The 14,405-nt window shown below is 34.6% G+C and overlaps 2 protein-coding genes across 4 annotated transcripts; both read left to right on the top strand.

The window, feature by feature from the left end:
- The first annotated feature begins 1,689 nt into the window (after nucleotides 1-1,689).
- On the top strand, nucleotides 1,690-5,824 carry LOC141836209 (protein GID8 homolog). Of its 3 annotated transcripts, none has more exons than XM_074723643.1 (6): nucleotides 1,690-1,801; nucleotides 1,887-2,046; nucleotides 2,176-2,282; nucleotides 3,905-4,036; nucleotides 4,389-4,545; nucleotides 5,399-5,824. In XM_074723643.1, the coding sequence occupies exons 1-6, from the start codon at nucleotides 1,748-1,750 to the stop codon at nucleotides 5,518-5,520; spliced, it is 732 nt and encodes a 243-aa protein (XP_074579744.1). In that variant the 5' UTR covers nucleotides 1,690-1,747; the 3' UTR covers nucleotides 5,521-5,824. The 3 variants fall into 3 exon arrangements, with proteins under 3 accessions (XP_074579744.1, XP_074579746.1, XP_074579745.1); XM_074723645.1 differs by having other exon boundaries at nucleotides 1,713-1,731; XM_074723644.1 differs by having other exon boundaries at nucleotides 1,720-2,046.
- A 408-nt stretch (nucleotides 5,825-6,232) lies between these two features.
- Nucleotides 6,233-8,015, top strand: LOC141836144 (protein Barley B recombinant-like). Its single transcript, XM_074723564.1, has 2 exons — nucleotides 6,233-6,340; nucleotides 6,714-8,015. The coding sequence occupies exon 2, from the start codon at nucleotides 6,828-6,830 to the stop codon at nucleotides 7,719-7,721; it is 894 nt and encodes a 297-aa protein (XP_074579665.1). The 5' UTR covers nucleotides 6,233-6,340; nucleotides 6,714-6,827; the 3' UTR covers nucleotides 7,722-8,015.
- Nucleotides 8,016-14,405: the final 6,390 nt, after the last annotated feature.

Raw genomic sequence — 14,405 nt, forward strand, 5'->3', positions numbered from 1 at the left:
TATCTTAACATTAATACAATAGTTTGATGGATCCATTCATAAAATATTTACTTGTAAATCCACGCTGATTGACAACCTAACATGCAACCTTTGGTCTTTTTCAATTGTTCCTCGGGGAAATGGTGCCGCGGTAGGACATCCAAGTTGTTACCCAGACACTTGCGATTCGATCTCCAGCTACGACGTATTTGTGATTCGAACACCCAGGCAATGATGCCGCGGTAGGACATCTGGATTGACCGCTGAGTGTACTTCCCAATTTATCCTGATGGTCGATGGGAAACTTCCGTAGGACCGGACCGATCACCCCAGAGATAGTCAATAAGACTAACTGAAATTTATCATTTTTTAAATCCTTTTTCAATCAAACTTGGGACCGACTTTTATATAACAAAAGTAATGTCATTCCCAAGACATTACTTTTTATCCCATTTTGCAGTGAAGATTGTCATTGTTTCTAAGTTCTAGTTTGTATTCATTTTACATTTTATTTCCCCAATTATGAGACAACAGTTTAAGATATTTTATATTGTCTAATTCATACAATTTCATATAACAATAATAATCAAGTTTTATACCATTGTATGGAGTCCACTATATAAATCTTTTTACGTTATTGAATTCAATCTTCTATTATATCATCATTTATATTTAAATAATTTTTTAAAATTTTTTATTTTTCACTTTTTTATCTGATATACACATTTATCATAGTTTTACATTCTCTAATTAGAGTATTTATTGATCATCTACATAACTGTAACTTCTTAAACGTATCTCTCATAATTTTTCTTCAATAGATGAAATCTTGATTTTTTTAAATATTTTTTATTTTTTATTTGATCCATTTTGTATGTCAATCTATCCACTTTAACATCCTTATCTTTACAATTTAAATTTTCTATGTTCGAGTCGTAGTCAAACATTCAATTTCATATAACATCATACAATTTCATAATTTTTATAAATGAGTCATTTACGACACACTATCATAATGTTTTGGTTTGCAATGTATAGGCCGGCCACCCCAGGGATTGAGTCCATAAAATTGATTAGGATTTATCATTTTTTTTGGTTTGCAATGTATAATGTTTCCTAATAGATGAATATATAATATTGTAACGTATAAATGTGTTTTTTTAATTTATATTTTTAAAATTTATTATTATTATTAAAAATATATATTTAAATAGAAATAATGATATAATAAAATAATTGATGTTCATCATTAATCCCCTAGTTAGATGAAAATAGATAAATTAAATACCGAATGATCCTTCAAAGATGTTATATAATAGTTTTGAGACATAGCTGAGTTGGTTACGACGGAAAGAACATATTTATAGAAGAGGACAAGAATTAGAATCTTGACGAAACCAATATAATATTCTATTCCACCGTGATTAACGGTAGTTTCTCAATTTACTTTCTCATAGATGATCATAAGACTGATCGTATAATATCCTCTTTCATCGTGATTAACTATAGTTTCTCAATTTACTTTCTCGTAGATGATCATGAGACTATGGGTGGATTCTAACTTTTGTAGAAAAAAGATGGGATATAATAGAATAAAGACATAATAGAGTAACTCTCAGTAGCTTAGGGAAGGCAAATTCTATAATCGGACAAGGAATCGAACTGAGAGGGCCCACTTTATTTATTCTCCTTTCTACAGCCGCCCAACGCCACCGCCTCCTACTCGCCGCCGATGGGGTCAGCTGCGCCGCGGTAAGCCGGTGATCTGATGTCCCATCAGTTCTACTACCTTCCCTGCCGCTTTAACCCTAACGAAACCCCAGTAATCCATCCCTTCCTCTTCTCGCTCCCAGAAGCCGATTAGGGTTTCTTCCTCCCGTGACTGAATCCGTGTTGTCCGCTAGCAGCCGATGTCGAAGAAGGTGATTACGAGGGAGGAATGGGAGAGGAAGCTCGAGGATGTGAAGATCAGGAAGGAGGACATGAATAAGCTCGTCATGAACTTTCTCGTTACAGAAGGCTATGTGGACGCCGCCGAGAAGTTCCGCATTGAATCCGGCACCGAGCGTATCCTGTCACTTTTACTTCAAAAAGTTGTTTTTTTTTCCCTTGTTTTGTCTTGTGCTTGTTCTGTGCTTTCCTTTGTTCTGTTCGTAGTTGTCAATCGTGTGATTGTGTTTCCTTATGAGCGATTAGCCGACGTTGACCTCGCCACAATAACTGATCGCATGGCTGTGAAGCAGGCCTTGCAATCTGGCAACGTCGAGGATGCTATCGAGAAAGTTAATGATTTGAACCCTACGGTAAGACCAAATTTTGTCACTGCGTTTCGTTTAGCTGTTTGTTTAGCGTCTATTTATGCTAAAAAGAGAGAAAGTGGGCATATGTGAAACAAGTTTGCATTGAGATTTTTGTTATTTGGTCAGACAGCTGTTGAGATTATCCTAGGTATGTACTGAATAATCAGTTTTTTTGTGCTGCGTAGCCCTAATCTATATCTTAGGAGTTGTCACCAGTCTCACCCTTGATAATATATGGTGCACATTGCTAAATAGTCAAACAACACTATTGTGCAAATTAGTGGGAATCACATTCCTTTCGATTGATATGCAGTGCTGAATATTTCTTTTCCTCTTGATGCAACTTGTTCTGGGTGGATATATCAACTAAGTGTGACTCTGACGAACATCTTTGGATATTTTTTGCAATTTACTCAATGAAAACTTGGTTTCTAGTCCTTAACATTGCTCAGCGCTTGCAATCATTTTCTTGTTTGATATTTTTAATTAAGACCATGTTGATGTGTTCAAGGTGACTAATATTCTACAATCAAATAGGTTGAATTGATTAAGATGGTAAGTGTAAGGATAGACAGACCTAAAAAGATTCTATTTGACATCATTAATATTGTGCTTACTTGGAGGAGAGGAAATAGACAGGAAATGAAATAGTTTAAGTGAAAAAAGGAAAAAAATTGAATTGTATTATTTGATTTCCACACTTTATTCCATTTATCTTTTTTACTTAGATGGAATTGGGAGGGAAGAATTATTCACGCTTACATTCGTATGAGATGTGAAAATTTTATTTCTTCTCAAAATAAAATAATGAATAAAATTGAATTCCTTCTGCTTCTCTATTTCCTTCCAATCAAACAAGACAAATGAATCATTTTATTCCATTCCTATTCTTTTCTCTCTTATTTTTATCCAGGTAAACACAATATGAAAGTGATTTAAAGGATCGAGATATTACTAGTTATATAGTCTCACATAAAGTTCGGTAGTAGAAAAAGATCCTGTGTAATCGACTTCAAGTAGTTGGGACTCATGACTTGTTATTGTTATATTTTTAAGATCTTTCTGTGCAAGGAGAACCAAGACTTGCTATTTATTTATTTTTTGCACTATGTATAATTACTCTAGCCGACTCCCTCTAGTGGGATAAGGCTTGGTTGTTGTTATATGTATAATTACTCTATAAAATACTGCTTGTCACTGAGATGCATAGCTGATATCAATTTCATAACTTTAATTCTCTTATTTTACTTAAGATCATCAGATAATAAATAATAAGCTCACTGCAAGCAGGATTATTATGGTTATGAGTTTTCAGTACTTTAAGCTTAGCATGAATTTTTGTTGTCTGCTCATCATTGTGATGATGTGGTCCTCTCAATCTGGAGATAAAGTCAAAACTAGTTCATATTTGTGTATTTATATCATAATTTAAGTAGACACTAGGGAAGGATAAATGATTTTTCTTTGTACCTTGTTTTATCAGTAATGTATGACTATTTGGGAATTATTTCATTTATCATTCTATTTTATGGTGTCTAAGATGGAATTATGTGAATTCGAAATCATTCTGTCAACTGTCAAAGAATTTTTCCCTTGTCCCTGACTTGGCATATTTCATTTTGCAGATTCTAGATACCAATCCTCAACTGTATTTCCATCTACAGCAACAGAGATTGATTGAGTTGATTCGTAGTGGAAGGGTAGAAGAGGCTCTAGAGTTTGCTCAGGAGGAGCTGGCTCCAAGAGGAGAAGAAAATGTATGCTCCTTTCATTTTTATATAGAAATCTATCCTCATTAAAGATCCTCTTGTTCTTATTGTCACCTCTAGTAAAATATAGTTTATTGTCCTTACATTTGACCTACTCATACTGAAACGCAGAGGAATTTAGTTTGTTCTTCTGTTTTCATTTGGCCTACTCATTGGAAAATTCATGTGAATACATTCCTCAGAACCTTGCTGAAGTTACTTTATTTTTTCCTTGTTCGAATGAAAGTATTTTTATGCTTCCTATGCAAAATCTTGACTTAGTTTTCGTTTCCTATTATTTGTTGGTCGTAATTACTTAGGAACAAAAAATGTTAAGTAAACTGTATTTTGGTCTTCGCAGCAAAGTTTTCTTGAGGAGTTGGAGAAGACGGTTGCTCTTTTAGCGTTTGAAGATGTAAAAAATTGTCCTTACGGTGAACTTCTAGACGTGTCACAACGCTTGAAAACTGCAAGTGAGCTTAATGCTGCCATACTAACTAGCCAAAGTCATGATAAAGGTTGGTGGTATTTACTCTGATTTCCAGTTTTCCAACTGCTATCCTATGAAATTATGGTATACTGGAATACTAACAACCAAGTCCAATTTAAGAGCCCCAAAAGTAAACTGTATGATAGAAGGTCTAGATCTACTTATTTTAGGCGCAGAAAAAAATATTCAGAATGACCTGAGAAAATGCTAATGCAACCTGGAAATCTCTAATTAGGATTATTTTTAACAGAAGGCATTGAAAGTGTAGATTGGAAATTTGTAATCCTTTTGTGCTATCAACCACTCAGCCATCTCTCCAAGAGTTCATTTCAGTTTTCTTCCTACAAATGTCATATGACTATATGAGATGATACACTAACTATCCTACTAAAGATCTCAGATATTTCTCTATATTTCGATGAATCTATTTAACTATTGTATACTTTCATACATGCATGATCCAATATTTCTACTTGTGAAGTCAATACATCACTCCTCTCTCCCTAATGGTCGAGCCTATCGGGATACCCTCGACTCCATGCCTGAATAAAAGCAAGTGGTAATAAATTCTAAAGAATCAATTAATTCATAGTCAAATCCCCACATGATGTATGCTCTTCATACTATAGACTAAGCGAGGGATTAAATGGTATAGTGAATTTGTTGGTAGCTTGGAGGATTACGAACATGACTATTGCTTTCCAATTAGCTGTTGTTGCATTAATTGCGACTTCATCTTTTTTACCGATTAGTGTATCTGTTGTATTAGTATTTCCACTCCAGTGGCTTAGATTTTGACTGGACTCCATTCATTGTCTAGACCATATTTTTGACTTGGATGTCACGCTAACATAACTTGGATTCCCCCTTTTTTTTGGCAGATCCAAAGCTTCCTAGCTTACTGAAAATGCTGATATGGGCTCAGAATCAGCTGGATGAGAAGGCTGCTTATCCAAAAATAAACAACCTAACAACAGCAGCACTTGATGACCCAGCAGTCTGAATTCACAAAGACTAATCATATTCTTAGCCGATCGGAAGGTTTGGTTGTGTAGATCAGTGGTATCAAATGATCCATTGTGGTTGCATCTCATTTGGATATCGACCTCATAATTGAACTTTCTTTGTCTTGTTTGGATGTTTATGTTGTGATTGGCCTTTTCTGCTTCACTCCTTTTGCTGTCATATCCTACAGATGTGTAAATTAGTTTGTTGTTTGATAATTAACATCTCAAAACTGTTTTGTAAACTAATCTTGTAACCTCTCCTGTTTGATAATAGTGTACCACTCTTCATTCTGCAAAGAACTACGATGATGCAATGTACAATTGAACAAAATGAATTGAGCACATGTTAATGCCACAATGTTTATATGGTTTTTCATATTGAATTATGGAAGTTATTTAAACCATTTGGGAAAGTAACATTATATTATATGTGACTTCTGGCGTAATTAATTCTGGGAAATAATTTTTAATCGACTGTGAATAATGTTTGTGATTAACAATGTCAAATTGATTAGCAATAAAAAAATCTAAAATTTAATTTGTGACTTTAAATTTAATTTTAAAAAAAAACTCGCACAGTGTAAAAGAGGGATAAGGACGAGGGAAAGATGGTTTGTGAAAAGAGAGGAGTAACAATTTATTTTGATGTTTCATTTATTAGCAAGCAAACATTTCTTGTCAGATGAAAACATTTGTGCGCGCCGCATTTATCGAAAGTGTATTTTGCCCCCTTTTTCTATTCCCCCTATTCACCTCACGCGCCGCGCCGGTGAACCCTAGACTCGCTCCGCTTTTCGGCATCTTCCCAGCTCTCAGGTAAATCTCGGCGTCCTCTACCCTCCGCTTTGCGACTGAGGAAGCTTTCTTTCTTTTTTTTTCTTTGTAGTCGCAGTGCAAGTTTTTTTTTTTCCCTTGATGCGAGATTTTGATATTGTTTTTAGCATATGCGTCGCAAAGATCTCGTCTTGAAACCGTGCAAGTTCAGGCCTTGCTGCAAATGCGGGCTGCCAGGGTTTGTTTATTTTGGGATTTCATTCTGCTTTTGGACTATTTTTTGCTCGGCCGATCGGCTTTGTTCCGAGGGTTTCTTATGCCGTTTTCTGGAGTTTTTTTTTGTTTTTGAAAAACATTGTTTTGCAGTTTTTGTCTGCATCTCTCATGCACTTGTTCTTTTTTGTTTTAATGAAAGGGGCTTGATGGCGTCGAGCATTGGTGAGATGAAGCAATGTGTTTAAGTGTTGGTCGATATCAGCGTAAAAGTTGCGATCTTTACACTGATTGCTTGTTTAGAACATAGGCTTCCATGGATGACGATGGTGGATTGGGTATCCGGAATTGGGGCTACTATGACCCACCATCAAAGGAAAACCTTGGATTGCGGCTCATGCCTTCTTTGGTGGAGCGGGATGTGAAGCCAGTTGTATCTAGTGGTGGATTTATTCACAGGCTTTGCAGTCTTCCAGAGCCATCACTTCCAATGGACTTTGTGAGGGATGGATGGTTTCACCATAGTAATGACAATGTGAAGAATGATTATGTGAGGGAAGGATGGATACACTATAGCAATGACAATAGCAAGAGCTTCCCCATTTTGACGACAAACCATCAGCAGCATACCAGTTATAATGTCCTCCCTGATCCCACCATAATGAACAATGTCCAGATGTTTCAGCACTTGGAGCCACAGCCCAAGGAGGACAAGCCTTTGATGAAAGAGGAGCCAGTTGACGGAAAGGAGCCTCCTTTGAAGAAGAGGTCTAGGGGTCGTCCACAGAAATCACCAAAGCCAAAGAAGCCTAAGAAAGCCACAGCACCAAGAGATGGGGTTGCTAATGGCTCCATTTCACATGGAAAGACTGGGAAGAAGAGCACTAGCATGGTTATTAATGGGATTGATTTTGATATCTCAAGAATTCCAACTCCAGTGTGCTCTTGTACTGGAAAGCAACAACCGTGCTACAAGTGGGGTATTGGAGGATGGCAATCAGCATGCTGCACTACCAGTATTTCCATGTATCCCCTTCCAATGAGCACTAAGAGGAGAGGGGCACGCATTGCTGGTAGAAAAATGAGCCAGGGTGCATTTAAGAAGGTGCTGGAGAAGCTAGCTGGAGAAGGTTATAATCTTTCTAACCCAATTGACTTGAAGACCTTCTGGGCCAAGCATGGTACTAACAAGTTTGTGACTATCAGGTAAAAATTTTGTTGGCTAGGTTACTGAATCTTCGCCTTTGCAATGGATCATTGCTTCTCTAATGTAGATCAATCTGTGTCCTGTGGGGATCATTGATATAACTTGAGAGTGTTTTTTTGTATTATTACTCTTAACATGGCTTATGGGGCTTAGACACTCAGGTTATATCATCATCAAAGCTTGTAACTTTTTGTGGAGACAATGCACCCTAAGATGGTCCTTTCACCTACTACATATGATTTTTTTGTTCACTTGCTACTTCTTGAGATTAAGCTATTATTGGAATGTATTGACAAGTGCCACTTATTTTTCTACTGTTTTTGTGATGTTCCTTGTCATGTATTGGTGTAGTTCAAATGATCTATATCTAAAAATTTTCATTATTAGAGTGTGTCTGATTCACTGTGGTAATTGATATGGTATGGAAATTGGATCTGTTTGCAAACTTGATCCTATTTTGTTGGGTCATAACTCAAAACTGGCTGAAGTAGTTCCTTCAACATAAGAAATATTTTAATTTGTAGTTTTTTAATTGTGTTCTAAACTATGGTAATTATGATATTGCCATCGCCATTTATGTCGTTTATAATCTGATATTTTGTATCTTCAATTTTGAGTGTGTATGTATACATTTTATCCTTTTTTCAATGATTAATGGCTCTTAGTTTGTGTTAACTAAAATATAGATTTAGCAAGTACCAATGTTTTAGAAAGCATATGCAGTTAACATGCAGCTAGGTTATCATTTAGTAACAATTTGCAGGTGAATATGGGGGTACATATGTGATATTTACTTAAAAATATTTAATTGTTTTATCTTATCAAAATCTTGAATTTAATTGGTTATAAAAAAACAACTTTCTTAATTAATCCATTGAAAGGTGTTTTACATCTACTACCTAAAATGAATTTTAGAAATACTTAGACCCAAAGTCGTAATCACTTGCCGCTAAATAGAACATGTAGTGCCTATGCTTTAAAGCTTAAAGAATGGATATTTGAAATGCTAATTTTCTTTATTTAATTGCCAAATGTATTATTATCATAATCTTTGTCGAAGCAGTTGTCTGTGCTCCCTTTATTTAAATCAGGTTGTTGGTTATTGGTTTCTATTATTGTTCATGTATAGATGAGTCTATAGCTCCGTAGTTATGGGAACTCATTAATTTATCTAGTTTTTGCAACACAATTCCACCTCAAGCTTTATCTTTTGTTGGCTTCTTTTCCTAATAATCAATTAACCACCCTTTGCATTTGTGTTATCTTGTCTTAACCTTTGCAATTTGTATGGCTAGAAGACATCAGTAGTATTAATTTGCATCAGATATTTCTTCAAAATTAAATTAGCCAGCCATAGGCAGCTTCAGTCATTTTAGGGATAATGAGAGACTATGTTGTTTGTGTTGATGAGTATCCTACTGTGCAAACACACTACCCTCATTGACATGCTCAACACTTGTCAACATGGATTCAAATTATGTTTGTCTTTTTATAGTTTCTTCAAAATTCTAATTTAATTAATTATCTAATCATTATAATATTATTTTTAAAAGTAAACAAGTGGAGAAAACTAAAGATTGAAACACACATAGAAGTAAAAAGGAGTTTTTTTTTAAAATTTAACTATCTAATTGATATACGCTTATTAAAAAATAAAAACACAATTTAATGAACAAAACATTTGAATTCAAATCAACACACTTTAACACAGATGAAACCTGTTCTACTGGTATGGTATGGTACAATCAAATTTTAATTTAATTTAATTAAGACGATTATCTAATTATTTTAGTTTTATGTAGAAGTAAATAAACTAAGTGAAAGAGCATTAAAGGCGTAAAAACCATTGAAATTCATCTCAGCTTGGTATGATACATGCAGAAGTGCAAAAATTATACTGTTCTTGCTGGGGCCTAGACTTCCAGCACAGAAGGATATTTTGAACCATGATGTATTGTATTCGCCGATCCTGGTAATCTATTGTAAGTTTCTGCTTATGAGGAACCTCTCCATAACCAGTACTTTGTTCTTCTTCCTGGTTGTCTTCTTGTTCCCTATGCACATCTAAAACCATGGGCAATTGAATCTTTTTTGTTTATTTTGCATCCTTTAGGTATTCTCCTCTACCAATGAACTTAAATCTATTGTGCCATTGGAACCAATATTTAACCGAACAGTTCTGATTATCTCCTCTAAGCTTGGGCATTTGAGGCTATTGTTGGTTCTCATCAGAAGGATAGCCATCTTGTGTCTCCACATCTGAATAGAAGAACAGAAAGACTTTCTGTATACATGGCATATCAACAATATGAACCTACTATAGCAACTTCACTAATTTCCCACTCTACCTTATAGGAGATATGAGATGCTCTGTAGCAGATTTATTTTTATGAGCCATTTTTTTTCTTGCATATATCATGAATCTAGATATTTTTATTATACAACTTGATGGTTGCTTATCTCAAGTGGTATGAACTTGCTATATCTTCTATCTACTTGGATCTTAGAGTTCTACTCAAAACAGTTTTGAAACAGCTGAACATTTTCCAAGCTTTGATGATTAGCACAATATCATTTGATCACACTTGTGATGCTACAATATCATCTATATTGAATTCCTTCACTCGAGTGCTTCTGTAACTATAGCCTACCCAACCCCATTCAGTGTAGTTGCCTCTTGCTACTGGATTAGTTTATTGATATGGAGATGTGGTGGTGGTCGCAAACATATTCATTATCTAAAATAAAGGAATTTTTCAGTCTTTTGCTTTCTCTAACCACAATTGGTGTGAACATGTGAAATTGGCAATCATTATTGTGTATTTTTTCCTTCTTATACTCATGAGCATACCTCTCTTTGTTCCAATTCACTGATATTTGGGATTGAAATATTGTCTCTAGCAACGGTGGTTTTTAGTTTTTATTTTTTTCAAGCATTTTTACTTGTTTGGGCTTCCTTAATGCTCTTGAACCTAGACAGCAAACTTTAGTTTAGATCCGTTAACTGGTCTTTGCCATCTACTTAGGTACTGAAAAAGGCTTTGGTGTTATGATTCATTGTCGCTTCGTGCTTATGCCACTAAAGCCATATTCTTCTTTGATGCTACACTTTATTTCTTGGATTTTTAGCCACCTCTGCTTGACTCTATATATCTTCCACCTTCAGCTTAAACGTCATCTGTCTGCTAGATCCATTGACTACGTGACAGGTATACTATTAGCACAGAACAATACCTTCATCAGATTCCCAATCTCCATCAGTGACTTCATCCACATTCCAGACGCTCTGAGAAATACCAGCTGCACTTGTAGTGATTGTTGTTTGAGTTTTCCTTAATAGTAAACATAGTCCTTAAGTCTTCTTAGCAAGTTATTTGGAATGGAATTGGATAATTTGATAAAACAAAGAATGGTTATATACATGATGTTTTGCTGTTTGAGTTGATTAATATTAGGAGTGAATTAGTTGTGGCATTCATTTAAGAAGCCTTGTGTTGTTTTATTGGAGGTCTCTATACAGGCATATACAGAGGCAAAATGAATGTTTGACTTTGATCAGGGGTGGGTAGAACAGCTTGGAGTTTGTATTTAATATTTTTTCTTTTTTTTTTCCTTTGGTAATGGTGTCACCTTATTCTGGAATTTGTTAACTTGTTTTTCTAATGCATCTGAAAATATATTGAACTGGCAGGAAGTTCTTTTTTGTGTGTGTACTCATAAACCCTTCCTTTTGAAATCCCTTTTGGTACTCTAACATCTTGAGTGCCTATCTTTTTTAATTGGATCCTTGCCAAAAGTATTCTTTTTGTGGTTTGGATCTAGAACTTCTAATCTTGCTTTGTCTGAATAGCTTTCATCCTAACAATTCTGGTAGCTACTGTGCAATGCAAACGCTATTGAGTTGATGTAGGTTTGCTATGAATCTGCTGTTTGCAATTTTAGGCTTGCTAAAAATGTTCGATACACAGTGAGGCATCTCCATTTGTCCTTTATTTTACAACATGCATATATTTATTTCAGATTTATCCAAAGGTGAATATCTTCATTTTTTTTCTTTCAAAATTCTGATTTCCATGTTCATTTTGAACAAAGTGACAACTCGTTTATGCATCAAATTAGCAATGGATATGCTTGAAATCATTTGTTTTGCTTTATAGTATGAAAATTTTAATACAGTATTCATCTGTTTATCATTTAGAACTGTGTTTTTTCAATATGGCATAATCTGTAGGATTCCCTGTGCCATACTATCTGCTGACTGCAGTTGTTTATACCCATCCATTAGACACTTGCATGCACTGTTTCTATCAGATTAGGGTTGTTTTGCAACCAGACAAAGCCAGAGCAATACTGGCAAATTCCCATTAGGTGCAAACATTTTTCATTTCTCATTAGATTGGTAACCTGGTTTTCCAGATTTTAGTAAATATTTGATCTTTGTTTTGGAGTAGTTCATTTGTTCTGTTCTAGGATTTGTATCTGCTCCGAACAAATGCCTATTCGGTGGCTTTCGAGTTCTCGTCTCGCTACTTATTATTTTGTCTCTTTTAATCCTACTTTAGTATTGAATGAAAACAATCATGATCCACTTACAGTGAAATCAAATTTGATCTCTTCATACTTTTCTAGTAAATTCTGTTAAATTCTGTTTTGGATTTTCGATCATTACATATTCCTTGCACTTGCTCTCACTATATATAATCATTAAGGATTTGCAACATATATGAGTTCTTAGAAGTATAGGTTAAAAAAAAGAAGATAAATCTCAATCAGTCTCATGGACTCAATTCTTGAGAGTGGCCGGTCCAGTTTTATGGAAGTTTCCTTGACTACCAGAGTAAATCGGGAAGCGCATACGATATTATTAATCCATTATAAATCCTTTGATTGTATTCTCCATTTGAAAATTTTTTTTTGCAAATACGTCGTAGTTATGAGATCGATTCACAATCCGGATATCAAAAGTATAGGCTGAAAGCATCTTAGAAGATTGTAGTCAGACTGATACTATTAATCTGACTACAACTATGAATTCTTGAAGGTATAGGAATTAGTAGACACTCCTTGATGCTCATGCTACCACATATGTTTGGGATTTAGACATCATAGAAAGAAATTTAAAAATCAAATGTAATTGCCACTCGAATAGATTCTATGCATCTCAAATCAATGACACAGTCCTTCTGAAGCATTCAATGACCTTTTGGAGCTGGCAAAATTATCTTGTAAAAATGATGCATGTGGTCGAGGTGTTTCTAGAGCTGAATTATTATTTGGTTGAGGAGGCTTAAGTTGGAGAAGTACAAGATTAAGAATTTTTTTAGATTGATTTGTTATATTTCTAACTCCATTTGCCAAATCTTGTTGTTGTTGGACTAGTTAGTCATTGCCTTCCACTTAAGATGAAGTAATGGTGCTTGAATCTGACCATGCACCAGCCCGTTCTCCAGCTTAAATCTTTGTTCTTGCAGAATCTTGATCACAAAATGAAGTTGGAGATAGCTACCGAACAGGTGGAGGAGAATCTTCAATAGTCGATCACAATCTTCTCCTCCAGGTTAATTCATGGTCATTGCGTAGCTCTCAGTGAGAAAGGGCATCAAATAGGAATTTATTGATAGCACCCATCATTCTTGATCAATCGTTCACCATCTTACAATGTTGTTGCATGTAATCAAACTAAAATTTGAATGCCAATGTATGAAACATGAAAAGAATTGCCTTTGATAATATATATATATACACTGTCAAGAGCTTAAGTAGGCTTTCTCGACTACTTTTGGTAATTTTTCTTTCATTGTCTTATATTTTATAAGAGAATAAATATTTAATATGAGTTATCTTATTTTTGAATAAAAGGTGAAATCTATCATCTCAACAACTTCACACAGTCGATTTTACAACCATCTGCGAAAAAATAAATCGAAAAACTACAGTTGATTATAATAGAGGAGGACATTACTTCGATTTCGCCGGATAGAATATGAGTTATCTCCAACTCTACATAAGGAATCTCTCTAAGCCTATTTCAAAAGTAATCCATCTTTTTTATTTTTTAATAATTCAGTTATCTAACTCAAGTAAATTTTTTAAACTTTCCAAATACAATATATCTTGAATGAAATTAAACCTTCATTGTCTAAAAAATTTATTCCATCTCTTATCACCGCGCTATAACTTCAGAGAACTCAAATGTAATGTATTTTGAAAGAAATTTAAACCTTCATTGTCTAAAAATTTTATTTCCACTTATCATCGCACTATATCTATAGGGACAAAAGTGATCTATCGTATAAATTAAAAAAATAGATCCGCTACTTCAACGACTTCATAAAATCGACCTCACAAATATGAAAAAAAAATAAATTCAAATACGCAGACAAGAGGTATATGATGGAGTAAATGACAGATCGTAAATTCCTATAAAATTCAACCCCTGATTATTGCAGTAAAAATGTCATGAGTCCATCATCTATCCTACGCCCTAAGGGCTATCTTATATAAGAAGGTCGTAGGGTAGATGGTAAAAATATTGTGTTAACATTGCTTTAGTCTTATCTTATTTTTGTTGACATGACCAAATCCATACAAGAGTTTATATATTACAAGTAATAGCCTATTCTCCTCACCATTGATCCTAACAATATTTTTGTTGTTGTTATCACATTTAATGTCTTCTATCAACTT

Source organism: Curcuma longa, chromosome 10 (assembly GCF_044706935.1).
Source record: "Curcuma longa cultivar G26 ecotype Majalengka, Jawa Barat chromosome 10, ITB_CL_G26_1.1, whole genome shotgun sequence".
Classification (NCBI taxonomy): Eukaryota; Viridiplantae; Streptophyta; class Magnoliopsida; order Zingiberales; family Zingiberaceae; genus Curcuma; species Curcuma longa.